The following is a 26480-nucleotide window of genomic DNA, read 5'->3' on the forward strand; positions in this document are numbered from 1 at the left end:
CTATTAATAACTTTTCGTTCAACGCCGGCCGGAATGTAATTATCGGAGAGTTCGTTTCGGTGTTACGGTTTAAATTTAATTTTTGCCACGACGAAAAACCAAGAAAAATCCCTCCAATAAGCCCCGTTATTGTTGTAAGTTCGAGTTAACAAGCTACGAAATTAAAGATTGTCCTGATAGTGGGGAGGGAGACGGCTGCACTCGAACTGCCAAGAGGGAAAAAGACCGAACGTTGAGGGGGAGAGGTGCAATTTTTCTTATGCCGCAAATCTGAAATTGCTGTATATAATAAGGTTGGTTATGTGACGTAAATGGAGTCGCTTCCTGCGAAAAAAACACCAATATTCATGAAATCTATTTATTTCTTTGGTCAAATCATTGGTATAATAATTGAATACATTTTGACAGGGATGGGTTTCTTTTTTTGTACACAAAAGTCTAAAATTGGCACCTAGTCTTAAAAATAGTGGTTATCAGTATTTACAAAGGGATTTATACATCTCAGAACAGAAAAGTGTGAAACAATGAACATAAATAAAAATGGCAACGATTTTATAACATATACGGTAATAATAGCGATCGTAATTAACATTTATGTTGAAAACAACTAGCGTCAATAATCATGGTATACGTTATCAACATTAATTACTAAATCTAACAGTGTCTATTTACAAACTTCAAACCTAATTACAAAGGCGGACACTGAATACCTGGCATAGAATTTTGCGGTTGCTGCAAACTGGCCTCATATACAGGGTGATCCAGCTACATTATTTTATGGCACATTTAACCGCGACTTTCCGAGTTTCCAAAGTCTTAGTCCGCCTAAGCTTGCACTTAATTAGTTGTCGAGTTCGCTAACAAGACTTAAGACCTCGTCCGCCTCTCTTTGCAAGAACCCCCAAAAAATCTGCACCACATATTCAGCGGATTGTCTTTATCTTACATCAAAATTTGAGTGATGAAATATTGCACATTAATCGAATATCCGAAGGTATACGCAGTGATTGAGCATTTATAAAGACTATGTACACACGAAAACACAAAATCACAGTGTTTACGACAGCCGGGATCGTCTTCAGCTGGTCGCCCCCAGCGACATGGGGCTGTTTTTGAGATGTCCGGGCTGGAACGGCTGGTTGGCCATGGAGTTCGGGGGCGGCTGCCCCCCGGAGCCCGACATGTTGTTGTTCAGGTCCCCGTTGGTGGGCGGGAGCGGCGCCCGGTGCCCGTTTATCAAGTGGTGGTTGGGAATGTTGGGCTGGAAAAAAAGCGTGAGCGGCCGCAAGACGCCACACCGGGGCCAATTCTTACCGGCGGAATGGACGTCTGGCGCTTGAGATGGGACAGTGGCGGCGGGTTGTACGCCATGTTGGCGAACACCAGCCGCTCTTCGTAGTCGTACTCGCACAGGATTTTGTTTTCGCAAAGGTAGAAGCGATCGCCGACGCAAAACCTGCAACAAATCGACGATTAACGCCGGCTAAATCCGATTTTGACGTAAATCATGCGACTACAAAAGCGATTTAACGGCCGGAAAATGGTGATACTAGTGTATAAATCAAGGTGTTAAACATTACGAATGAAAAACTAACCAATGGATGCCATAATTCTAAACTGAAAGGCTCTAATGTGGCGCGGCGCGGCGCTATTCCACCGCGGTGCCCGCCGATCTTTTTCCCCACCCTCCCCTAAGAATTGTGATTCAAGAATTAATTACCAACAATAATTAAACCGATCAAAAATGTCGCGGAACTTTAGTTTGCTTGAATTTGGTACAAGCTGAGTCAAGCAACTTACTGTCGACTACTTTAAATTGATGTCTTTAAATTAATTATTTTGGAGCAATAAGGCCCCTTTTTCCTTAATCCGGCGCTTAGCCGTGTTGGAATTGTGTAAATCCCCGCTTCGAATACGGCAGCACAATATTATAGCGTATAGCAGTGAGTTAATCCGTATGCAATGACAAACGGTGCCAATATGCAATTACTCATTACTTACACGCTGTGCTGTACACGAGCTACAACGTGAACTCGTTATATTCAATTGACCTGTCATTGTTGACTTATTCCAGACTATTTAACGAAAACCATATTTCATTCGCGAAATAAAAGCAACTGATGATCGTCTCATTAGATTTTATAACGTGACTGCATCTCATATTGAGATATTAGGATATTGAAAGTACATTCAAACAGGGAAAGTTGAGTAGAGCGACGATGCGGCGCCTTTGCATTACAATCACAGAAAAAACACCCCAAAACTATCAAAATTATAAATACTCGGTTTACACGATCATAAAAAATTAATGTACTTGTTTTAATTTATTTAGGTGTAATAAATAAAGAAATATTGCTTCTATTACGTCTAAAAGATTGAAAGGAAGATTATCAAATTATCATTTATTGATTTCACATTTGATATCCTATAAAAAAATGTATTTTCAAGATAAATAAATGATTTTACTTTCGGTGACGTCGAAAGTTTTATACAGACTGAACCAAAAGCAACGCACAAAACTCTCAATCATTTTTTTTTTCCTTTTTTCTTTTATTTTTCTTTGGAATTTTTTGTTTTAATTTTTGAATTTTTTATGCTTACTAGAAAGATAATAACAATTGTTATTTAAACTAAAATTATTTAAATTAAAAATCGTCACTACTCAAAAACGATTGAAGTCAGAAATGTCACTATGGTGTTAAATGTAGCATTTAAAAAAATAAATTTGACCTGTTCAAGATTTTTTTCGAAAAATGACTCAGAACAAAGATTTGAATTTTGTGCGTTACTTTGAATCAGTCTTTATAATTGCTAAACTCCTCAATGCTTTATTTATACATTGTTCTGAAGATTAACAAATTTTGAAAAACATTTTCTCCGAGGTCTGTTTTTTGCAAAGTGTATAAAGCTATTAGACAGATATTAACAATTAATACAACATTAATACGTTGTTATAAAATTTATAGAGTAAAGCAGACATCCACACAGATTGATGGTTTTTGTTTAACTATTTGTATATATTTTGAGTACCGGCGTAATATTTTAAATTAAAAAAATATTTTACGTAGAAATTATGAAAAAAATATTCCGCTGTGCAGCTAAGCTTTTATTTTTTGACTGTGGTGCTACACAAAAATCACGTACAAAAGTAAATAAAGAATGAAAAAATAAAAAAGTGTTGGTAGAAAAGCTGGGAACAGCTAATGTCTTCGTTTGAATTTGTGAAGAATTTCTCTTTGAGTGCCGGCAAACCAAATTATGTTTTCGAGTCAATTGCGCAAGTAAAAACTGCGTTTAAAAATGCGCTTTCGTATCCGTAAGGAAAATTAGATTTCTGTGACCGCAACTGTCTGCATGCTCCCTTTTGTGTTTTATAAATGTAATTTCGTTCGTAATAAATTAAAAAGTCCTTGACCGATGCGCCGTCACTGAAGAATGAGAATGTCTGGCGTGTGCGGGGAGAGCCCGGACTTTGAATTCATTTGTCCGGGTTTAGTCCGGCGACTATCCGGCTATCGCAACGTGGCACAATACCGTTGCCGAATGGGTAATGACTATGATTTAGGACACCAATTAAAATGTTTATAAAAGAGCCCTTGCCCCGGTTAACAAATATATCTGGCCGCGTGTCGTGCACGCTATCGTTGTTTCATTAGTCCGGGCCCTGCTCCGGGCGGGGCGGACATTTAGCGTCCCCACCTACCCAAGAGTTGCAAGATTTCCTAAAATAATTATCGCAATTGATGGACGAGAACAGTGGAGGGGTTGGAGGAGGTTTCGAAGGAGGGTGTGCGTGCTGGGGGCGAATGGAGGGTGTGCCGCCTCGCCGAGTTAGTGCCCGGACTTGTACCTGATTGTCAACTTTTGTAGCCACCAGATAGCGGTGGCGCGCAGATTTAATTTGTACAAACATAAATTTAACAATCAAGTAAACAATGGTCGGTTTATCGCGATGTTCAGATTTTGACTTTATGGAGGCAGTTAGGTGGAAATCGGCGCTAATAAACGAAAATATATGGAAGCGTTATTTGATGCCATTGTTGGCCGGACTATTATAGTTATATCTGTATTCTGCAGATTTAATGGCCCGCAATGTTTCGTCATTTTTGGTGTAATTGAAAGAGACGTTTGTAAATTGATACCGTTAGCGACCATTGTACGCTATCCCAAAACGTATATTATATCAGTTCCGGGAACAATGGGCTTGTTGTTGGCGACCTGGAATTTTTTCTTTTGTTTGATCCATGTTTAAAACAAAAAAGGGCACACTAGTAAAATGTTTATTAATCGAATAAAAGCGGGATTAAGGAGGATGTGACGTGATAGAGTCGAACACTTCCTCTGCAACTTGCTAAACGGGGTTACGACCACTTCAAGTGACTACTTCCAACCCTCGCGCGAAATAAAACTCTCTTGTTATTTTCCCGGGCTTGGCGAGCGAGATCGTGCCGGTGATTGTGGTTAAACAAATTCCAGATTTCAACTCGCAGATTATCGCACGATTTATTTTAAATGCGTTGGACAAATTTACTCCAGAAAGTTGGGATTTAATTTTTCGATTCATAAAGACATTAAATTTGCACAAATAGTTTTTCCGGTTCGCCTTTCGAGAGCGGTGCGCCTCTGCCCGGTCAGTTTTCCCGTCATTGTCCTCGTCCGCCCTGAGCCCTGAAATATTACAGCGGTCGTCCATGCGAAATAATCCACTTTTATTGTTCGCAATTATTAATATATTTAACTGTATTACCGAGCGGTCGGCGCTGCGATATATTGTCATGTTTATAATTGCAGTTTTTGTTTCCGATTGTTGTTTTATTAGTCTATTGTACGTTTTATATTAGATTTAGTTATTGTTTTTTCGTGGAAGCGGTGGGCCCGCAGCAAGGGGGGTTCCCACACACATCCAGCGTTTGTTTTATGTTTTTCGGATAATTTGACAATAAAGCGATTGTCCTTTCAAACGGAACTACATCGTTGTAAAACGGCGCGTTTTGTTCTCGTTTTTCATGCACGGGCTCACATATGAAAATCGCCAACAATGGACTCGAAATTATTAAAAATCCTAAGATCGATTCGGGACAGGGAGTTCGGTTGTCAATGTTTGATGCGGGATAGGCGGGAATTATTCATGTAAAACGTATAAATGCGAGGCGACAGTCGCACGTAACGACCTCCTGTAATGGGCAGGTTGCTCCGCGTCGCTTTTCCTGCAACAAGCGGGCCGTAAACGTATCGCGGGTAAGTAGCGAGCAATTCTCAGAAGTGTAATGCGATATGGCGAGCAAGACCGGGGCTGAATATTTGAGAGGAGACGCCGGAATCAGTGTCCTACGACACTGCGGCCGAGATCTGCATCCATCTCCTGGAAGGAGCCTGGACGGCGCGCCGTTGTCTTTTAGAGCACTTTACAAGCCATCGGGGAAATCATTCCTGCATCCCGGTGAGCGGACTGTTTGAGTTGTGATAGATATGTGGCCTGCGATCGCAAACCAGGGGCGTACGGCTGGAAGATTCACAGACCTGTGGTTGCACTGCTGGCAGGCGAAGCACTCGAGGTGGTAGACGTTGCTCCTGGCCCTCATGACCATCTCGAAGGCCGGTATAACTTTGCTGCAGGCCGCACAATAGCCTGTGTTTCCGAACAGTCTTAAATAGTCTCTTTTGCACAAGATAAGATTGGCCTTGGTGTAGAGTGTGGAGCCGACTTCGCCCAGCCGGCAGTCGCAGCAGCCGCACTTGAGGCAGTCCTCGTGCCAGTAGAGGTCCAGTGCCTTCAGGAGGTACCGCTCGGTGATGGTTTTGCAGCAGCCGGCGCACTCCTGCGGGCCCTGGCCCGAGCTGGGCTTGGCCGCCTCCCCCTTGGACACGTCCATGGTCATCATAGGGCCGTCAGGCCTGGCCTTTATCTGGAACAAACAAGAAAGGGATTTATAGAGCGAGATTAAATTCGGTTTTATTAATATTTGACTTGCATATCAATTTCCCGTCGGGGGCAAACATTTACATGAAAGCGACTTTTCTAATACGTATATTAATATTGCACGGTGGAGAAAATAAAACAGGGGCGACCCCTGTCCCGGAATGGCCCTCTCCGAGACGGTTGACGTTTTTATTAAACTAGCGAGGTATGTTACCGCCGGACCAGCCATATTTTATTATTGCCTTACATTATTTATCCGCTTGCAGCCGGACCTGCTTTGATACAATCCATCTCTGTTTTCTCGACCTACACGTCCGAGGGACACTCGGAGAGGGCGAGACGGGTTTTTCCCATCGTAGACGAAATCTGGGTGAAATAATAAAAGCTCGGACGGAATTTATACACTGCACGGCACTCCATAGACGATAAATCAGCACGACGCTAATAATTACCCGGCGAAAATCCGGAAGACAACCGCGATATCCTCCTTAACGTTTATGCCGAATCAAAACACAAGTTTCACAGCGTCGGAATAAACTTGTCAGTGCAATAACACAGTAGTAAAACCATAATATTTTCAACTGTTTCGCTCGTAAACTTTTATTCTTCTGTCTCTCCATCCCGGAGTTTTTACTGCGAAATATGGCGGTCCCGAAGCTCACTTTTCAATTAATTGGACGCGTGTTTAATGCGAAAAAAGCGTGTCCGGGCCCCGGAATTGATCGACATATACAATCATCTGGAGCAACACCCGGATTTGCTTAACATCGGCAGTTTGAAATAGCTCGGCGGTCTCTTGAAGAAGCAACGCCGATCAATTTCACGGTTATATTGTCCCGTCTGTGGGCATGGCTCTCTTTCCTGTTCGCAATACGTCCGCCATCCATCCGTCTCTGTTTCTCACCCCCATCCGTCACTTAGTTCGTTTAGTGCCACTTACTCTCCGGTTCTGTTTTGCTTTCTCCTCCTTCCGCTTATTTATTTCAGATTAGACTCATTCAATTTATCATCTCATTACCTATTTACGCTCGGCAAAGGGAACGGGGTTGGCTTTTTCAACCCTGCTTTTTTCAATGCATTCGCTTGCAATTAAAAAGCTTACGACGCAATACGCTGGTATTTAGTTGCAGAAACGAAACACTAGTGCTATTTTCTCTATCTTTCAATATTTGCGATCCTATTTCTCAACCCCCTTGTAGTGATTTTTAGGGTCGTAACTTAGTTAACTTTAATCGATTTTTGTTTGATTTAGATATGCCAGCGTTTTCAGGCTATTTGACACGATCGTTTCTTCTTAGTATTGGGGTTTGTATGTCGGAATTGGCTTTTCGCCGTCGTTTCCAATTAAAAACGCGAGAGGCCCCTCGCTGCGAACGGAAGACAATAAGTCTAATGATAAGGCCCGTCCTGCTCGAAAGTATCCGAAGAATAACCCTGTTAATTAAGTTTGTCACTTAACTGTACACGGGCGGAGCAAATTTAGGTTTTTAATTATTTTTGTTCAGCATTTCCTCAGTTAGTTCATTATATAAAATTTAATTAAGTTTCGCCGACCCTAATTTAACGCTACTAATCAAGTATAAAGTTTTTTCGTTTAAAGTGCTGCTCGTTTGCAGTCAGAATTGACGTACGTGCTTTGAAAGTTAAATAATGTATTTTTTAATGACGCCCTCCTGTTTATCCTCTCCTTAACGAAGTTTTTAATGTCTTCCGTCCCCCGAACGAACGAGACGCCAGCGTCAATAATTCACGATTTCGGACAGTGCGATATTTAATAATCCGAATTCGCGCCGGAAAGATCCGGGCGACGATCCGGCTATCTCGAAATGAGATCTGCACTGTTTTATGAAGCACGTCGAATTCGATGCAATTTATAACGGCTCAAAGTTGGCGCGCAATAAAAACTCGAATAAATCTGTGTGAAGTTTGGATTGGAGTGTTCCTGGGATGACCATCCGTGACGGTTTAATTTCCTCCTAATTACCGGAACAAAACATCCGCCTCTTAAACTTTATTTGTTTCAGCTACTAAAACAAAGGATACTTTTCAAGTTTTTAATTAAAATTACTACCTATTTCGTTTTACTACCTAAAAATTAAAAATTCTTTCCCTGCAACGTCTCTTTATAATCTTATTCCGTTTATTCACCCCATCATAATAAACTTCCGCATGTTTTTTCAACGCTCGCACGAAACGACACCACTTTAACACTCTTTTCCAAAAAACATGACCGGTGCCATAAAAAATTATACAGTAACTGAGCTTCCGCAAATAATGGTAATAAGATTTGGTCACCACTTTATCAATGGTAAACTTCTACGTCGATCTGTAGGCAACCATGAATGCAAGAATTTCGGAAAAAGGGCCCCTTTTTGAAAATTCGCGTGTTTGGCTGTCAATTAGGCGAATTGGAGTGCCGTATATCTGGGTTGCGTTCCGAGCTAACGCAATAAAAATCAAATATTATGGAAAGCGTCGATGTCGGATTTCGATAAAAGTAATTTATTTGAGAGCGGCCTGTTTTGTGTTGGGCGTGCGAAGTGCTTCATCGACGCCTGTAACTTATACGGTTAATTTCAATTTAGTTAAAAGGGCCCTGGCCACTGTATATATCCTCGCCACTTTATAAGAATCGACACTTATAATGCGCAAATTATTACGCTTTATTCGATTACGGCTTTAAAATTATGGCCGTAATAATGTAGATTAAAAAAGTCGACGCGAGCTTAGGCCGACGCTTTCGTACACCTAACACAATTAAGGTGAAAATTAGTGGCATGGTGGTTAATAAATTGATGGGGTGAGATTTTTGATGGGCCGAAGTGGTATTGTTATGGGGATTGGGGCGTGAATTATCGTCACCTGCGCGACAAAAGTAAGGTTTCATGTCCGGAACAAAGGCGGTTTCAAGTTCCAGACAAAAATATGAATGCATGGTCGAAGTGGATTGAATTCTTTTTAGTTGATTACAGCAGTCAATTTGGATAATGGGCAGATGTTTGATATATGCAGGCTTCTAAGTGTATTACAGATAGTGATAGGACACACAGCAGCAGTATTGATGACGGCGTCCGGTCCATTTTATTATTGCAAGTGCGGTTGTTCTTATTTCGCGTCGTCGGCCCGCGGCCAATTAGTTAATTAGATTTTCGGTGGTCGGCGGCAATTAGCCAAAGCAGTTGATTAAAGATTCAATATCTGCAACTGCAAGCGGATCGATTAACAAAATTCATAATCAATCTTAAACAGGCCAATTATACGGGGAGAACATCAAAGAGGGCCCGGACTGTAATCAACGCTTCCAATTAAGTAGCGCTCCTGGCGGCTGCGAAATCAATCAAAAAACTAATTGAAAGCCTACTATGATCCCTTGAATCCCTTCGAACGAGCCCGTCTCTGTCTAATAAAGGGGCGAAGATCGCGCCCGTCTCGCTCCGTGGCAATTCTGATAACCGTTGTCTGTTCTGTTTCATTAATAATTTTCTCGATTCAATTTGGTATTTGACTTTATGTGATTGTGGCTGCTTCTTATTGTTTCGCGATATTACTCACTTTATTGAGTTTTAGTGATATTGTTTTTATTGGGAATTCTTCTCGGTTCTGATGCGATCCCGTCGATTTTTTTTTCATTATTTTTCCATTGTTTTCAAGTAATTATTTTAGGTCTCCAATCTGCTTTATTGAAAAAGGTATTACAAGGCCGGATGCTTCAGGAAATGGGAACCAAACGATCAAGAAATAAAACCACAAATCGTTACTCATCGAATTTATTAAAACTTCTCGTTATCACTTCCGGGAAAAAACTCACAAAGGCAACCACGTGTTCGACCACCACAAGTGATCTCTGTTGGTGGTTGAAATACTGACGTCACAACAGATGGTAGCCATTAACAGACAAGTGTGAATCCAGCAGACACAGAGCGACTGTATTATTTACAGACAGCCATTAAGGTAATTAGTAACTGGATACCGCAATTGCCGGGCATGACATCTTAAAAATAAAACCCTCTTCATACCTGATTCGCGGCGACTAAATACGCCAACAGACACTCAAATCGCAACAAAACAACACGCACACAATTCCCACAATGTTAAAATAACAATTAAAAATAAATAAACAATGAATAAAATTATTTTTTACGTTTCGAATTTATTTTATTAAAAAAAATTGATGAATAAGTCGAACTTCTTCAAAGTTTTGAAATAAGAATTTATAGGGACTAAAGCAAAATTTGTGATCAAATTTGGTAATTGCCGTTTAATTGAAAAACGGTCTTAACTACAAATTAAATGTTTGTCTATTTGTCCAATTCCGCTCGATGTGGCTTAGAACACAACGATTGTGGTGTCTTACGCACACAATTCCCACAATGTTAAAATAATAATTAAAAATAAATAAACAATGAATAAAATCATTTTTTTACGTTTCGAATTTATTTTATTAAAAAAAAATGATGAATAAGTCGAACTTCTTCAAAGTTTTGAAATAAGAATTTCTAGGGACTAGAGCAAAATTTGTGATCAAATTTGGTAATTGCCGTTTAATTGAAAAACGGTCTTAACTACAAATTAAATGTTTGTCTATTTGTCCAATTCCGCTCGATGTGGCTTAGAACACAACGATTGTGGTGTCTTACGCACACAATTCCCACAATGTTAAAATAATAATTAAAAATAAATAAACAATGAATAAAATCATTTTATTACGTTTCGAATTTATTTTATTAAAAAAAAAATGATGAATAAGTCGAACTTCTTCAAAGTTTTGAAATAAGAATTTCTAGGGACTAGAGCAAAATTTGTGATCAAATTTGGTAATTGCCGTTTAATTGAAAAACGGTCTTAACTACAAATTAAATGTTTGTCTATTTGTCCAATTCCGCTCGATGTGGCTTAGAACACAGCGATTGTGGTGTCTTACGCGTGTAATGTGTTTAATTGCTCCTAATGCACGTTTTCGTCGCACCATTCCGATAAATCTTTCAGTGTTCGTGCCCTGGCGAGCGTCGATCTCGAGTCGTCTGTTAATTTGATGCAACATTCCGAAGAATAAAGCTAAAGTAGTTCGTTTTCGCGAAACAATCCAAGATGGCCGTGTTAATGGGAATCGATCTGAAGATGTTAAATAATCTATATCCGAAATCACGGCTTATATCCAATTAAGTATGTCGACTCGTATAAGCAGGCCTTGAATAATTCATGACAACAGCTTTCTTACCTTAACCCGTAGCGACAACCCACCAACAAGAAACTGTCAAGATGCAAATGCAATTAACAGCCTAAAGTGCTCCAGGAAAATAATTACAAACATCGTGCATATAAGAGCTTCTGACACGCCTGATGCCTGCCTGAAAATCTCAGAGAAGGGATGAGGGAAAAAAACAACACACGACGATCATAACTTCCAAGATGATCCTCCCAATTTGCTAAATGACTTCCACAGCTGTCCAAATAATATTTCTGCGACGAAAGGAATGCATCTTGGGCACGTACGGATTTATAGACTGTTTGGGTTGTCGCTCCGGCTGCCATTTCTCAAAAATATCTTCACACCCCCTAATTGAAGACAAATTAGCAACTGCTGGTGCCACCTTGTGACTAATTAAGCGGAGGAACGAGTTGCAACAATGTCCAGTTCCACTTATTTTTAATTAAACAATAATTACAGATGATGGCATCGCGGTAATTGTGAGATGTGGGATAAGACCGGTTAATTAAAATAAAAATAAAGCTCTTTTAAATAAAAACGTGGCTTTCTTATTATGCAACGAACGATAATTTATTATTATTTATTCAAATTAATTTTCTCTGGCGTGATTCGTTTTCATAACGAGTCGTGTCGGGGAAAAAATCGGATTAAATCTCTCGCAATTTAATTAATTATCGGAATGACATTTTAACCATATATTAATGAATTAATTTGCCGGCCAATGCTGCAACGTAATTATCATATTCGGGCGATTAATTCGCGTCGCTCGTCCGCCCTTAGCGATGATTAAAAAATACATAATAAACAAACACGAGGGCGAGAGGAGAAAATTTTAATTCCGTAATAGCCGGTACCTGGCGGGCATAAAAAATAATTATATTAATTCATAAATGCCGGGGCATTATCTAAACGACATCGATTACACGCATATGCATTTTTACCGGCGGGTGATAAAGTAATTGATTAGCATGGAGATGCTGCCCCTGGCTTTATTGTGGTGGGGAATTTAATTAAATTTAATTGGATGAGTCATTAGTTTATAACCGAATCTATTTTTGTGTGTCGCAATTAACTTAATAGTAATTCAATTAAATGGAAACCAAACAGCCGACTAGTGTAAACACGGCGTTCGATAAAAATCTACACAAAATTTCGACTAATTGCCAAGATTAATTAATAAATATATCGGGCGTGACGGGGACCGGGTGTTGCTGCGATTATGATTAAATAACGGAAGAAATCGGACGAAAAATACAATATCGAACGTAACCTCGCGGCTCGGTCTCATTCAGCGTTAACTTATCAATCCAATAATTAAATCCCTAATGAGTGGAAATCATTACTACAATAATTGCGTCAGTTGATTATTGGAGCCCCGTTATCGCTGTGTGGGCAGATTGATTAGTAATAATTAGAACATTTCTAAATTACTGTCATATTGTTGCTGTTGCAACCGTAACACCTCGTTAAGACAACGCGCAGAGAAAACTTCACATTTCCTTCAGCGTTTCTTGCAAAACGCAATCCGAATTCGCTCGATCTAGACCACATTCCAAAATTTAAATAATTCAATTAATTAGCCACTAATCGTTTCCTTTTCCGACCCGACAATTACACAATGTACTAATTATGATTTATGTGAGCGGGTAATTTTCACAACTCGTCACTTGGAAAAACTTGCGGTCGATGGCAAAATCGTCAAAAAAACGAAATTTGTTTTCTTTGTTATTGTTGCGGTCGCTACAATAAAATTTCGACATTAAACAAAACCGGACTGAATGAATGTTAATATTTTGTTGCAATAAATAACGAACCTTGTTTGATTAAAAAAGAAATTAATTATTCCGCGCGCAAATAAATTTTATTAAAAACACATCAGCGGATAATGAATATGCAAAGTACGATTTTATTTACTTGTTTATGTTCTGTGTGGGGTATCTGTGTGATGCTTCTTGAGCTGGTCTTTTCACTTGCGTAACAAGTGAAAGAAGCGTTAATTAGAATTAACTCAATTTAATTAAATTGCTCGTTAAAATGGTAATGTAATACATGCACTGAAATGAAGAGGTTATTACAGTAATTACAATGTTTCATTGCGGAATAAGAGCTGATGAATAATAAAAAGCGCGTCGGAATCAACACTGGGAAATAAATATTTATACGGTTCAGTGAGAATAGAAATAAATCTGTTGCGTTTCAATAAAGCAATCAAAAATCGGGGGCTCCCCGAAACCGCCCCACCTTTTGCCATTAATGATTTATATGTTTATTGTGTGTTTATCGTTTAATATATAACGTTAAAAGCAATTACGCGAGCAGATTAACAAAACGTTGAAATAGTGAATTTGAATAATTAATTATCCGGCGTTAACAACGTGAAGCCCGCCAGTTTCGTACTTTAATTAATTCCATTAAAAAATCCATTTTTACATAAACCGTAATTATAAGCAAATTACGCCGAGGGAGGAAAACATTTTTCAATAATAAAAACATGACCGGACCGACGGTTGAGGTAATTGAAAGAAAAGTCCGAAAGACGGCTTGTAATCACACAATTAAAGCAATTAACTAGTCGCAACCTTTGCAGAGTAAGAAACTAGAACGACACGAACGGCTCCACAAAACGCAGCGCTTTTTAACTTTTTTCTGTTATACTTCAGAAATTTAATTAGGAAAAATAAATGTTTGCCTAGAAAATAGGTTCTTGTGTGTCTTTCGAGCAAATCGCGCCACCTGTCCCAAACCCAAACATCCTCCCCGAAATCGCCCCGACTTCCTGCCATAATAATCGTGTAAGGTGTCGAGTAAATTTGTAACTATTTGTTACATCCTGCGTACGTCCCCGCCCCCAGTTAATCCCAGAAAAAATCCCCACGAGAATATTTTATTTGAGTCGGCGAACTGTTAAAATGCACTCGTACTTCCGGCCTTTTTGCATCTCGCCAATCCGTCATTGTCGCGGTGTCATGTGTGATGTTCTTGTCACGTCATTAGCCCGTGGGATTGTCTTGGATGTAATCCAGTTTTGAGCGTTTTTCAACCCTCTTGAAGTCGATACGCGCGATTTGCGGCCGTTTAGCCGAGAATTATCGTCGTCGAGCCGTGAATACATCAAAGGTGTACGTGTGGTTTTTACGTGGATGCGAAAATAGGAGGTTCACACGTTAGCGACTAATGTGTTTTTAACTAACGTCTCTTCGAAATACATTAGGAGAGGCAATTATCGGGGCATTGTTCGAAGAGGTGCTAAAAGATGTAGGAGAGTGCCCTCGTAACGAGCGGGTATTTGGGGAGAAATAAGGCGAGTTTTTTACAAATATTTGGGAAATTTTGGACGCGTGTCAACAATAACACACGAAGAATATTTTAGATTTATGGGCGAGAGTGACGAGCCAAGTCTTATTGCGAAAATTAATGATAATGATTATTATGATGGGCTATATTTGAGACTCAAATGGTTTTCCCAAAAATAACAACAATTTGGTCACTAAATTTATGGCCTCCGGTCGAGTTCACCTTCACAGGCGTTCAGTTGATTATATCACTAGTTTACAATTTTTTTCTTTTACTAAGAGAAAATTTGCACACTGATTTTGTTTTCTGTTTACTCACTTATCACTAAAATCTGCCAAATTTGTCCATCACGTCTAGTTTTTTTGGGCAAAAGTATGGCACCATGCGTTTTATGTCTAAGCTAAGTATTTTACGAAAAAAAAATACCGGACACCGATGGGGAACCTTTGATTGTCCGTTGTGGAGAGATGTCCGCTACTTGGAGATGGAAATTTTAATAAAGGCATTGTTACGTTCCTACCTAAAAAGTCTGTTGTGAAGAGGTGACCATTAAGGGAGGTTTTACTGTAGTACATTATTAGCTACTAATGTGATTATTTTTCTGTTTTTTTTAAATTACTTTTAATTTTCTAGTTATTCAAAAAAAATTCGAAAAATCGTAATAATAATTTATTGAAAAAAACAATATTGTCAAATTAGAAGTCATTTTAGAGCATAGTCTTTTACAAAAAAATCGCATAGTAAAGTGTCATTTGGAAAAAAAAATATCTCGAAAACTAAAAAGAATTTAAAAAAAAATCTTGAAAAATGCTCATATTTTTATAGTAGTTGATAATGTATTAATTAATTTTTTCGTAAGGTAACTCTGTACTGGGTAGGGCAACCTTATGGCGCACCCAAGAAAATCGCCACTTCTAATGAAATAAAAATCCTGAAATTTTACACACCACCCTGTACATTGATAAGGACCATTCTCGATTTTTATTAAATTTTTTTGTTAATAAATAAAGTCGTAGCAGTTTTGTGTGTTTTTGGGCACTAACTGTTAATTTAACTACAAAGTTTTTAGACCAAATAAATCCTTACCTACTAGTCCATCGAATGCTGGTATCAGAAATATAAATTTTTACTTGGTTGGTGAAATAATCGTTTTTTTTTATTTAGAGGCAAACCAGACACGTGATTTATTAGAAAATGGTATAATTTGCCAACAGAGGGATCAGTTACCAGTAGCCGACTTTTTTGAAGCCTCTTATTTACAGTCTTGCAATAAAACTGATTGAAATATCCCAACGAAATCTTTTACAATCTTACCCCAATTACAGTTCACATTGTCACCTAAATTTACGACGCCACAAGTAGCAACACATAAATAAAAATAATTTTTAAAGTTAAAATGTAAAAGTGCGTTTAATTCAAAATCTGATTGGTATTTTTCTTCGCTAATTTTATAAACAATTATCTGAAGAATACGCGTGGTTTAGTATAAAATTTAGAATTTGACTTTTTGGTCGAAAATTACTTTTTTTAATTATTATTTTCATCTGCAAGTGAAAAATTACCAAAAAATTAAGGGAGATACCTTTCGAACGTAGTCAGGCGTGTAAAATAAAATATTTTTTTATTTAATTACAAGTCGCGATTTTTTAGTTCGCGATAAGGTTGCCCACCTGGTATATTCACCAAAAGTTTTAAAAATTTGTTTCTGGTTTCTAGTTTCGTTATTTTTGTTATAAACTAATTGTTAAACATCTTATTTTTGTTAAAATAACGTCAAGTGAATGTAAATTAAGCCCAAACAACTTTTTCCACGTTTGTGTTTAAATTATCCTAACAAAACCTAGGAAGCTTTCGCGAACGTTTCCATCAATATTCAAAGTCTTATGAAGAGAATAGTATTAAGGATTTTGGTATAAAATTATGTTAATCAATTACTACTACTTTACATAAACTGACCCTGATAGCACAAAAGAACAGGCTGTCTGTGACATTTTTGATTTTGCAAAAATTGATAAATGTTGATATTTTATAATAAATATTTAAAAAACTTGACGTCCTTTTTTTTTCCGACTTCAGTATCAGACTTAGGGTTAATTATTCTATGGATACACAATGGTTTCATAAAAAAACGTATGAATTTCGGGCGAACGAAAGCTTTTAAAATAGTACAAATTTTTTTTTGTGTTGAAAATTTGGTTTAGTTTTTCGATTTGAAAACAGTATCAATTGCTGTTTCATGAAAAGCGTTTTCTTCGCCTAGTCATCAGTCGTCCATTAACACAACCCGGCCATAAGCATGTGGTAACTTCGTTCCGTTTGCATCAGTTTTCGTTTGTAAAAATGACTTTTTCTCATCGTCCCCACCCACCCTCGTAACAATTACGTCTCAACCGGGTATGTACATATTTAGATTAAGAAACGCTTTGTTCGGCAAACTAAATAAAGCGGGCCTCGTTTAGTCGAAGTGTAAAGCTTTGAACGTTAATGCGGCCTAATGTAAGCGAGTAGTTGTGTTTACTAATAAAACACATCGGTAATTAAGCGTTGCTAATTTGGTAATAAGCATCCGCAAACACAGAATTCAATTAGCGTCGACCTCTATGCAAGACCGTTCGCTGGTCGGCCAATCAATCGCGCGTGTGTGGGCGCCTTTAGTCCGCGGAATCGGTTTTAATTAATCTTTGCGATATGATATTTTATTCGCGTTGGTAATGAGCAACGTTTCATTTTAATTGTCATTTGTGTACGAGTCGATCCAATTATCTGCAATTGTTCTTGGAAACGGGCACAACTCCTATGTAAATGTAATGTTTCAATTAAAAACGGACACTCGAAATGCGTCCGGGTTAATTAATTTTTATATAAGCGTGCAATCGCGGGCCCGAAGCCATCCCTGCAGAACACCGCGACTTGAGCATTTGCATATTACGCGAAAAAAGTCAAATAAACGTAACAAGGCAGAGTTAATTCAGGCCAGCACGCAAATTGGAACCGGCGGGATAATTGACCGTTTTATTATTTACGGCCGACTTGTACTGATTGTCATCGATGATTTATCATCGATCCTGGTTGCGAAAAACAAGTGGCACGGCCACGTCTTAAATGGCAATTAATTGCTTTACCTTCATTGGCGGGGGTTTCATCCGGACCGAGGGCGACACTTACCTACAACAAAAAGCCAACAATTAGACCAATCGCGTGATAACATTACCAATCAAAAAACAAATACCAATTACACGAAGAATCACGTTATCTGACATATGCCATGACTTTTAATTACATTGCTTTCTGTTCGATTTGATTGCTTATGGATCCCCAGAGGTCTCTAACTTTGTTTTAACATTCATTATCATTACATCACGGTTAATTGTTTTCGCGTTTACACAGTTAAGTGTGTTTACATTTGATTTTTTACAAAAATCAACATCTGTGTTTATGCTCTTCTAGTATGTCAACACAGATAAGTGAGAGTGGAAGGCTCGGAGTAGCCAAGAACTGACACTTTCAAAAAATTAACAAACAGTAACAAGCAATTTGTTAGCACTTGGAAAACCAAATCGAGTTTTTAACGAAAAACGCTATTAATATTGGTAGTGCCACAAGCAAAATTTAAAAAAATGGGGAATTTTTAATTGCTTTAAAAAATCAAAAAGAGAAGGAACTTTTGCTAAGCACCGTCCAATGTTTTTTTTTTTTTTAATTTAAATTTTTAAATGAACCACTCCGTAATTTTTTATATTTCAATTTGTGTTTTGTTATGAAATTAAAAAAAAATTACGCCAGGATTCAAAGCTCCTATACAAATGAACATGCTAGCAACATTATTTGTTTGAAAAAAAAAATAACGGCTAATAAATTACTACAAAGTGGCTCTCAACAGGTGGATTAATAAAAAATACAGTACGCACTTTTTGGAAAAATAATATAATAATAATAATAATAATAATAATAATAATAATAATAATAATAATAATAATAATAATAATATTTATTTTCAACAGGTGAAACACCCAATTACAGAAAATAAACTTAAACTTAATGATCGTGCTGCAAGCAAAAACTAATAATTTAAATAAACTAAAACAAACTAATAATAATACTATAATAATAAATTAAGAAACAAGAACTAAAATTAAATTTTACCTAGCCACTAAAGTAACTAATTATATGATTTTTAATGTAATTAAATGAATGAAAATGAATATCACAACTACTGCTAATTTTGTTAAAATTACTACACATTACATATAAAGGTGATTTTAATAGAACATTCGTATTACAATTGCAACTGTAAAAAGTCATGGGATGCCGTGAGTTAATTCTAGGAACTAGAAAAATTATCTTATTAACAAGAGCAATACAGTCAATTTTGTTGTTTAGTAATTTATGTAAAAATGCAATACTTGAGATAATTCTCCTAATTTCTAGAGAATTGATATTAAATGTCCTTAAAAGCACTAGTTGGTCACATCCTCTATCGGGGTAATTTTTAAAAGAAATATACCATAGCAGCTTCAAAAATTTTCTTTGGACTGATTCAATACTATTTATGTGTGTGGCATATATAGGTGACCAAATAATTGCACAATATTCTAACTTGGAGCGTACAAGGGCAAAAAATAAGACTTTTAAGGCTCTTAAATTAGTAAACTCTCTACAGTTGCGATAAATAAATCCTAAAGTTTTATACGCGCTATTAACAATATTTGTAATATGATTCACAAATAAAAGTTTGTTATCAAAGGTAATTCCTAGATCTTTAAATGTGTCTGTTTTTTGTAAAATGTGACCACTAACATTATAACTATACATGATCGGAATTTTCCTATTTGTGTAAGACATAATAATATAAGGGTTTTTAACTCGTCTGATGATCATGACACATTCAGATAAAAATATTGTAGAAATATTTTTTAATTCTCAAAAACATACAAAATTTTGAAAATTTTACACTGTCTAATATTTACTATTTTGACTGGGCAATTTTTAAATTCCATCAAAATTGGGTGGACGTAACAGCAAGTTTGCCAAAACTGACTAAAATAATAATTTAGGGAGCTAAGTTTACTTAAATATTTTATTTAAGAAAAATTAATTCTGAATTAGGTACTTGCGTTTTTTTTTTAATATTTCATTTAAACTTAACTCGATCTATTAGACTGTTGGCTGAAATTTTGCTAAATTCGGTGAATTGTTGATCGAGTGCGTTAGAGCGCCTCCTGGGGGCATTCCACTTTCGGTTTCTTAATTCAGCTCCTTGTACAGGAATTGAATTGTTAATTAAAGGTTGTCGAATAATCTGCCGAGCAATAAATTGGCGTTGCACGAGAGAGAAGTCTCCAAAATCGAGCAAGACAGCAGTTGAGAAATCAATAGTTAATTATTTAAGCGGCAGAAATTAATTAATAAAAAGAAACTTTGAACGCAAAGTGGGTTATTGATATTAAAACAAGTGAAGAAGTGACAGGCCACTTGATTTATTCGCGTAATATCCTGGCGGGAAGTTTAATTCGCTCCTTAAGGATTTTTTAAAATTAAAAAAGATCGTAATATAAATGACAGTGTTATGACAAGCCGGTAGAATGCGACTTTTAACTTTCATTATTAAAAAATATCATTTCGAAATTTGCATTTGAATGCATCGGGGGCGGCGGTGTGGTCCACGTGACCGCACGCGTTTAATTGCACACCACGTGTCGGAATGTTTGTTATTCGCGTCTGTTTTCGGGCGGCGGACTCTTTGATTAAATCGAGTCGCCCCGGAAGAAAATCCGGTAATCTCCCGTCGAAATCTGCGATATTTGATCGTAGTTTGCCGGCTCGCCGCAATGGCGCTATTCCAATAATTGAATCGCTCTCCAATAGCCGTAATGCGCTAATAATACGTCATAATGTGCGATGGTATCGCTTGATGGGATTGCTTTGTTTCGGGGCAGGAGCGAAGCCACTTTTCGGCCTCTCTCTCAGACATCATCGGGGGGATCTGTCTGATGGCTCGCCTAATGCAATTTACTGCAGATATGAAGTATAACCAACCCCTTCGCCGAAACTGTACACGATCGAATCCGGGGGGTACCTACCCCTGACGCGTGTCTTGTTTAATTACGGACGGGGAAGTGGTTTATTCATACGCGGAGTCGCCGCCGCCAATCGAGAGGATTTAATTAAAATCTAAAACACTAAACGGAAACCGGCGAGAAATCAGACTTTCATGCACTATTTTACGGACACCCTGGGCAGTTTATGCCCCGAGATTATATTACTTCAATGAAAACATCAAAAGACTCAAATTTTCTTAATTACAATAAATAAAAGAAACTGACGAAACAGTCTATAGAACAAAGACAAGAGTCTTAATTTTTTCCTCCTTGACATAACTTCGTAGAGAAGATAATACTGTATGTACATTATAAATGTTTAAGACTTTTTCATATCTCATTTCGCCTATTTCATTAATTACATTTTCTGCAGCCCTTTCTATTTTTTCCAGTAATCAGTATTGCCAGTTAGTCTCCCTTTGGTATGTCCTTACCATATTGAGTAATGAAATAACCAACGAAACATCAAATAATTAGTATATTGAATGTAGGGTGGAATAGGTCTGCCCTATTCCCTTCCGCTCCAAACCTAAGCTCAGTGAAACCTAAATTTACTCGCATTTTTTAATCAAAAAAATATCGAAAAAAATATGTATTGAAGATATACATTGAAGATAATTGAGAATTTTGAAAATTTCTTACTCACGCTTCGAAAATCATAAATTGATCGAAAAAAGTTGATTTGAAAGAAAATCTTCAGAAGCAATAAAAATATAATACCATTTGTGTTTTTCTATGAAGATTTTTTACCGCTTAGAGTTGTAAGTACTGGTCTTACATCGTCCACTAAAAATTATAGAAACGTATAATCTTAAAATAAAGATAAATCTTTTAAGATACACATCAATATCCCTAGTTTTTTGCTATGCTTTGATCGAATGACTGTTTTGAAGCAACATAGAGGCAGATTCTTTTTCGGTAACGTACTTTTTTTGAGAAAAAAACCGCCAAAAAATTTTTCCGAATTATTTTGTTTATTTTATAATTCCAAATGGCAGACTCAGAGAGACATAAAAAGTAAAAGAGGTCTACAAATTTTTAGAAAAATTCTTATGACCAAAGATTGTTTTATCGAAGAATAAAAATTAAAAAAAAAAACTATTTTGTGCGAGAAAAATTTTCATAAAATTGCTACGATTGTTAGTGGGTCGTTTCATCTTAAAGCTTTGCTAAATAATTGAAAATGGCAAAATTTCCCATTTTTGTGTACGAGAGTGGGATTATCAATTCGTATCCTCACAAATAATTTAGCCAATTTATTTTTACTTTTCAGTTTAATCTCCGGTGTTCTGAAGTCTATCCTTGTGGACTGATTCTTGTAACTCTTGAAAAAAGCTTTTTGTAGCTGTGATTTTTTCAAATTTTGATTTATATTTCTTTCCAGCTTAATATTTTTCACAATAGTTAAAACTGCGCTAGTGCAATAGTTCTTCACCGGGTGCAGATCTTTTTTTTGGAAAACGCAAATACATGTTTCGATTTTTTTTGTAATTACAATTGTTAGACTCAGAGAAACTTATAACAAAGTGAAAAAGGTCTACGAACTTCTAGAAAAATTCTAGGGGACCTCATAGAAGAGTAAACAGTAAAAGTAAAAACAAAGACTATTTTATTTAACCGCGAGAAAAATTTTGGTGCTTAAAATTGATAAGATTATTATTAGTGGGCCGTTTCTTCCGATAGCTCTGCTAAATAATAAAAAATGGCAAAAATTCCATCTGGAGAAAATGCTTTCTAGAGAGAAGCCATTATATAAAGATTTTTTTACGTACCAAGTACGTATTTACCAAGTTACTACAAACTACCTAGAACTAAACTTGTTTTAATTTTTTATTATATTAATTTATAAATATACTTTTAAAAAATGATTAAGATTTTTTCAAAAATTATTTGTTTTTTTATTTTCACAACTCATCAGTTTGGAGGCCTATTCAGTATTGTGCTGTATTTTTTCACATCTGGTTATTCCTGACCAGAATAATACTTTATCGTTCATTATTCGTTGTGTTGCTATTACTCAACACTTTCTTCATCGAAAACCCGTTCTTTTGACCACAAAAAGGGGTTAAAACCCGTTCTGTAAAGCCCTCAAGTTTTAATTTTCTCGCCACGTTTTCTTAAACCCAACACATACAATAGTTTATCATGCAACAATAAAAATAAATCAGGTATACAACGATACGAAATATATTCGTCGTGAAACCCTGTCGCGCGTAATTCATCCCCTCGTCGAGTTCACCCTGTTCCACATATGCGACCAGTCAAAAAGGGGAGGTCTGCTTGTCAGAATAAATGCGTACTTAATTGGATTTGTTTATGCCCGTGTTCGGTTTGAATATAATTTCGAGTGGATCGTGATTGAATAAGCTTGTTTGGAGTAACGGGGGTGCGGGGAGATTGTTATTTTTTAACGAATTTGCCCAAAGACGCCACGGGCCAGCCAGAGCTTTTTCGTTTTCTTCACACTTGCTGTTTGGATAGAATGGGCGCATAGGTGGGGCCGTGCGGGCCACTCGGAGCTTTTTAATTTTCTTAATCGAGTTCAATTAGTTTTATTGTGATTTAATCAGGACAATCGGTGAATCCATTCGATAACCCGGCGATGGTCACAATACAAACAGCAATTTCCTTAATTATTGATGAGCGAAAAATCGTGTGTGTGGGTAAGATAATGTGATTGTTTTGGATCAATGTCCGAGAGTCCCCGGAACTGCGGTCCGTCCTTGTGGGAGTTGATCATTTCCGCCGCCCATCGTTTAACCTAATCACGGTTTCTTTCTCCCCTGTAAAACATTAATCGCGTGTTTGTTTGAATTTAAAAAGGGATCGATCCGGCAATAAAAGAAGGAACGAAGTGCGGTCAAGTCGCCGTGTCTCTGTAAACAGATCGAACGGTGATTGACAATATCGACAGAGCTCACGGTTTCTTCGTCTCCTCTCCAAACTTATTGAGATAATCATCCTATGTCAACAGCGCTCCGTTTGCGTTTTATTTTAAAGGGACCGAAGGGCGCGCCCGGAGCCACTCCGGTGCGATAATTACCGCTTTTTTGCCCTAGCACCGCACGACAATAAATAAGGGAGAATAAATATAAACGGACAAAAGTATGCATGATCGAACGAAACGTAAAAACAACACGAAAACCGGGGAGTGGACGAGCCGGTCTTATTACAGTTTCCTTTTCAATTTTGTTTCTCTATTTGAGCGTAAAAAACAAATTTGTTTTTTCTCGAGTCCATTATGTAGGGACGAAGGGAGATGGGATCAGTGGCGTGCGCCCGCGATTTTTTCGCCCATTCCGTGTTCAATAAAACTGAATTTTTCATCCTTCGCGAGGAACTGTCGCGTTACGCCAAATTTATGCCCGCGCTTGGGCAAAATTCTCGTTTGTTTTTCATGCAAATTAAGCAAGAACTTTAAGCAACACAGTCAAACGTTTTAATTTTTTCGCGGACCCGTTACACTGATTATTCCGCTCCACTTACAGACACCATGCATTTTTGCATTCGATACTCGTAATTAAATAATTAAATTAAAATGTTAATGGGTTTCTTATCGAGGAACTCGTTTGGAATTTAAAACCTGATCAATTTTTACGACGTGTTCATTGTTTGCATTTATTAAATCGGCGAAAGACGGAAAGACACCGCGCAATTAATTAGCATTCCTTAACTCAAATCTAATGAGACAATTCCATAATAATTGCGAGGGGAACACCTGAATTATGCAAACGCCGCGCTTTCTCCGTCCACTTTTGTAAATTGATTAGAAATAAGTAATTTTACGGATGGGTTAGCGAGACCGAGACCGAAAAAACCCCATTATTGGAAAATCATTTCTCGAATTCTCCGGATAAAGTCCGGCGCGAGCACGTGTTCGCAGCTGTCATCGAGCTTTGAAAGGGCTTTGGCGTACTTACAGCTTTCGTGGCGTTGCTTTTCAGGTGTTGTCAAAGCTCGCCACTGAAACACAAACCGAACAAGCACTCGCGAAATCGTGTTCTGTGCTCTCGTTTCAGTCTTGGTGCGTGTTCACACGACGACGTCCGGACTCGGAATGCGCGTCGTGCCGCCGCTGTCTCGTCGCGAGCTTTGCGAGCTTTCGCGCACCAAAGCTCCGATATTTTCCGGAAAGGGGTGGGGATGGAATAACAGAAGACAGTCGCACCGCCTGTCAAATACGTCATGTCAAATATTTAGATGGACGCGAAGTAGGGTTTGATGTCGATGGGCGAGATGCTGGATGGAGAACGCCCATGTGTGTGTGGGGGGCGAGTTTTTAATTAAAGCCGAATTTTAAATGTTTTCGGTAATAAAAGGGATTAATTTCGACGGTACGTTTCGCGGACGATAAATTCAATTTTATGCCGACTACCCGATAAGACGTCGAAAACGGTTTAGTAAAGCCGGGGAGGAACGGCGTCGCGACGCTCGCTACGACCGAGTTTAACGAGTGGGACAACTTGCCAACGATTGAACGGAGATCAGAACTCACAAATTGCGGAAATTATAAACGAACAAATAACATCAAAATCGAATTTAAATAATTTTATGTTATGAGCAAATATAAAAATAAATCGAAGGAGAACGGAGACAACAAGCTTCAGTTTGATTTATTATTTATTCCGCGACTGGTTTTTATCGGAAAAACAGCATTTATCTCACTCTGGACAACTAATCACATATTTAAAACAAATCTAAATAACATCCTAAAATTGCAAAAATCTTAATTTTGCTTTTGTTTGATACATGATTAATATGTTTTTTTGATAATGCCAAAAAATTGTTCCAGGAACCTGCTTATTGCGCCAAATAAATTTGAAAAAAAATAGGACTTGGTTTTATAACGAAAATCTCTTAAATACCTACATATTAAATCAAGAATTCAGATTTTAAAAGTGGTTTTATGGACCAATGATCACTTATTCTTGTCATTTTGTCTGATTTAACAGCAATTATTTATTTTTTCTCATAACTTGAAGTCTAGACCTTTCTTGATTCTCAAAACAGCTTTTTAGCTTTTTGTGTTTTTGTGAATAAGTAGTTTGTTTTTTATAATATTTTTTTAGAAAGTTTTCGTTCCTAGATTTATTTTTAAGTTTAAATTTGTGTGATCCACTTCATAATATTTGAAGTTTCTCGGGTCATATTATTAATAATTATCGTAATAATAGTCTATAGCTCGCATACATTCATTATACAGGGTATCCGCTTTTCGAGCTCCACCATGGGAATCTCAGTTATTATAGGAGATACGATGAAAATTATCTGAAAAAAAAATTGATGTGTCAATTTTAGTTTTTGAATTATTGAGAAAAATCAAAAATATGTAATTTTTCGTTTTATTTTTTTAAACAAAAACCAAAACAACTAGACATTTTTAAATTAGTCATTCTTAGGCACTTTTTTACAAGAAATTTGAGTCTGTCCTTGTCTTTTCCAAGACTTTCTTCATGTCAAAGTTACAGAGTTGCGTTTTTGCAAAGAGTGCTTAGAAAAAAACGTCAAAAATGTTGTTTAACAAACTAGATTTTGACAGTTCTATTAAATATGCGTGCCGAATTTTTATAACTTTATCTTGTTTTGTTTTGGGAAGAATAAAATTCTAGCTTATCGTGTCGTTTAGTTTTAAATAAGTAAGCTTGGCGGAAATGTGAATCTTCTAGATCCAAATTTAATGAAACCTCTAAAATCTAGTTTGTTCAAAAACAAAATTGTTGACGTTTGTTCCAAAGCACTCTTCGTAAGAATGCTTATTTCTCCATTTTGGTCAGCATATAAGATTCGATCACATCATATGTTTCATCGTTGTAATCAGAAATAAAAATACTTTTTAAAAATATATAAAACAAATATGGCTTTCATAAGAAAAACCAAAGTTGAATGTTATAACTCTGACATCAAGAACGCCTTGGAAAATGGTATAACTGATTTAGATTCCTTGTAAAAAAGTGCCTGA

The 26480-nt window shown here is 37.1% G+C and overlaps 1 protein-coding gene across 2 annotated transcripts; it reads right to left on the minus strand.

Moving 5' to 3' along the window:
* Nucleotides 1-344: 344 nt before the first annotated feature.
* Nucleotides 345-24635, minus strand: LOC664264 (LIM domain only protein 3). Of its 2 annotated transcripts, XM_008193708.3 has the most exons (5): nucleotides 24442-24635; nucleotides 17546-17588; nucleotides 5521-5906; nucleotides 1315-1456; nucleotides 345-1261 (listed from the first exon to the last, which is right to left on the minus strand). In XM_008193708.3, exons 2-5 carry the CDS (start codon nucleotides 17564-17566, stop codon nucleotides 1079-1081), a joined length of 732 nt encoding a protein of 243 aa, XP_008191930.1. In that variant the 5' UTR covers nucleotides 17567-17588; nucleotides 24442-24635; the 3' UTR covers nucleotides 345-1078. The 2 variants fall into 2 exon arrangements, with proteins under 2 accessions (XP_008191930.1, XP_008191931.1); XM_008193709.3 differs by lacking the exon at nucleotides 17546-17588.
* Nucleotides 24636-26480: the final 1845 nt, after the last annotated feature.

Source organism: Tribolium castaneum, chromosome 9, assembly GCF_031307605.1.
Source record: "Tribolium castaneum strain GA2 chromosome 9, icTriCast1.1, whole genome shotgun sequence".
NCBI classification, from domain to species: domain Eukaryota; kingdom Metazoa; phylum Arthropoda; class Insecta; order Coleoptera; family Tenebrionidae; genus Tribolium; species Tribolium castaneum.

Excerpts from the sequence above, each read along its gene's own strand:
- LOC664264 (XM_008193708.3), bottom strand. The coding sequence starts at position 17,566 with ATGAAACCCCCGCCAATGAAG. Across the intron at positions 1,457-5,520 it reads TGCCAGCAGTGCAACCACAG|GTTTTGCGTCGGCGATCGCT; the intron begins GTCTGTGAATCT and ends GATTTGTTGCAG. Across the intron at positions 1,262-1,314 it reads GCCAGACGTCCATTCCGCCG|CCCAACATTCCCAACCACCA; the intron begins GTAAGAATTGGC and ends CTTTTTTTCCAG.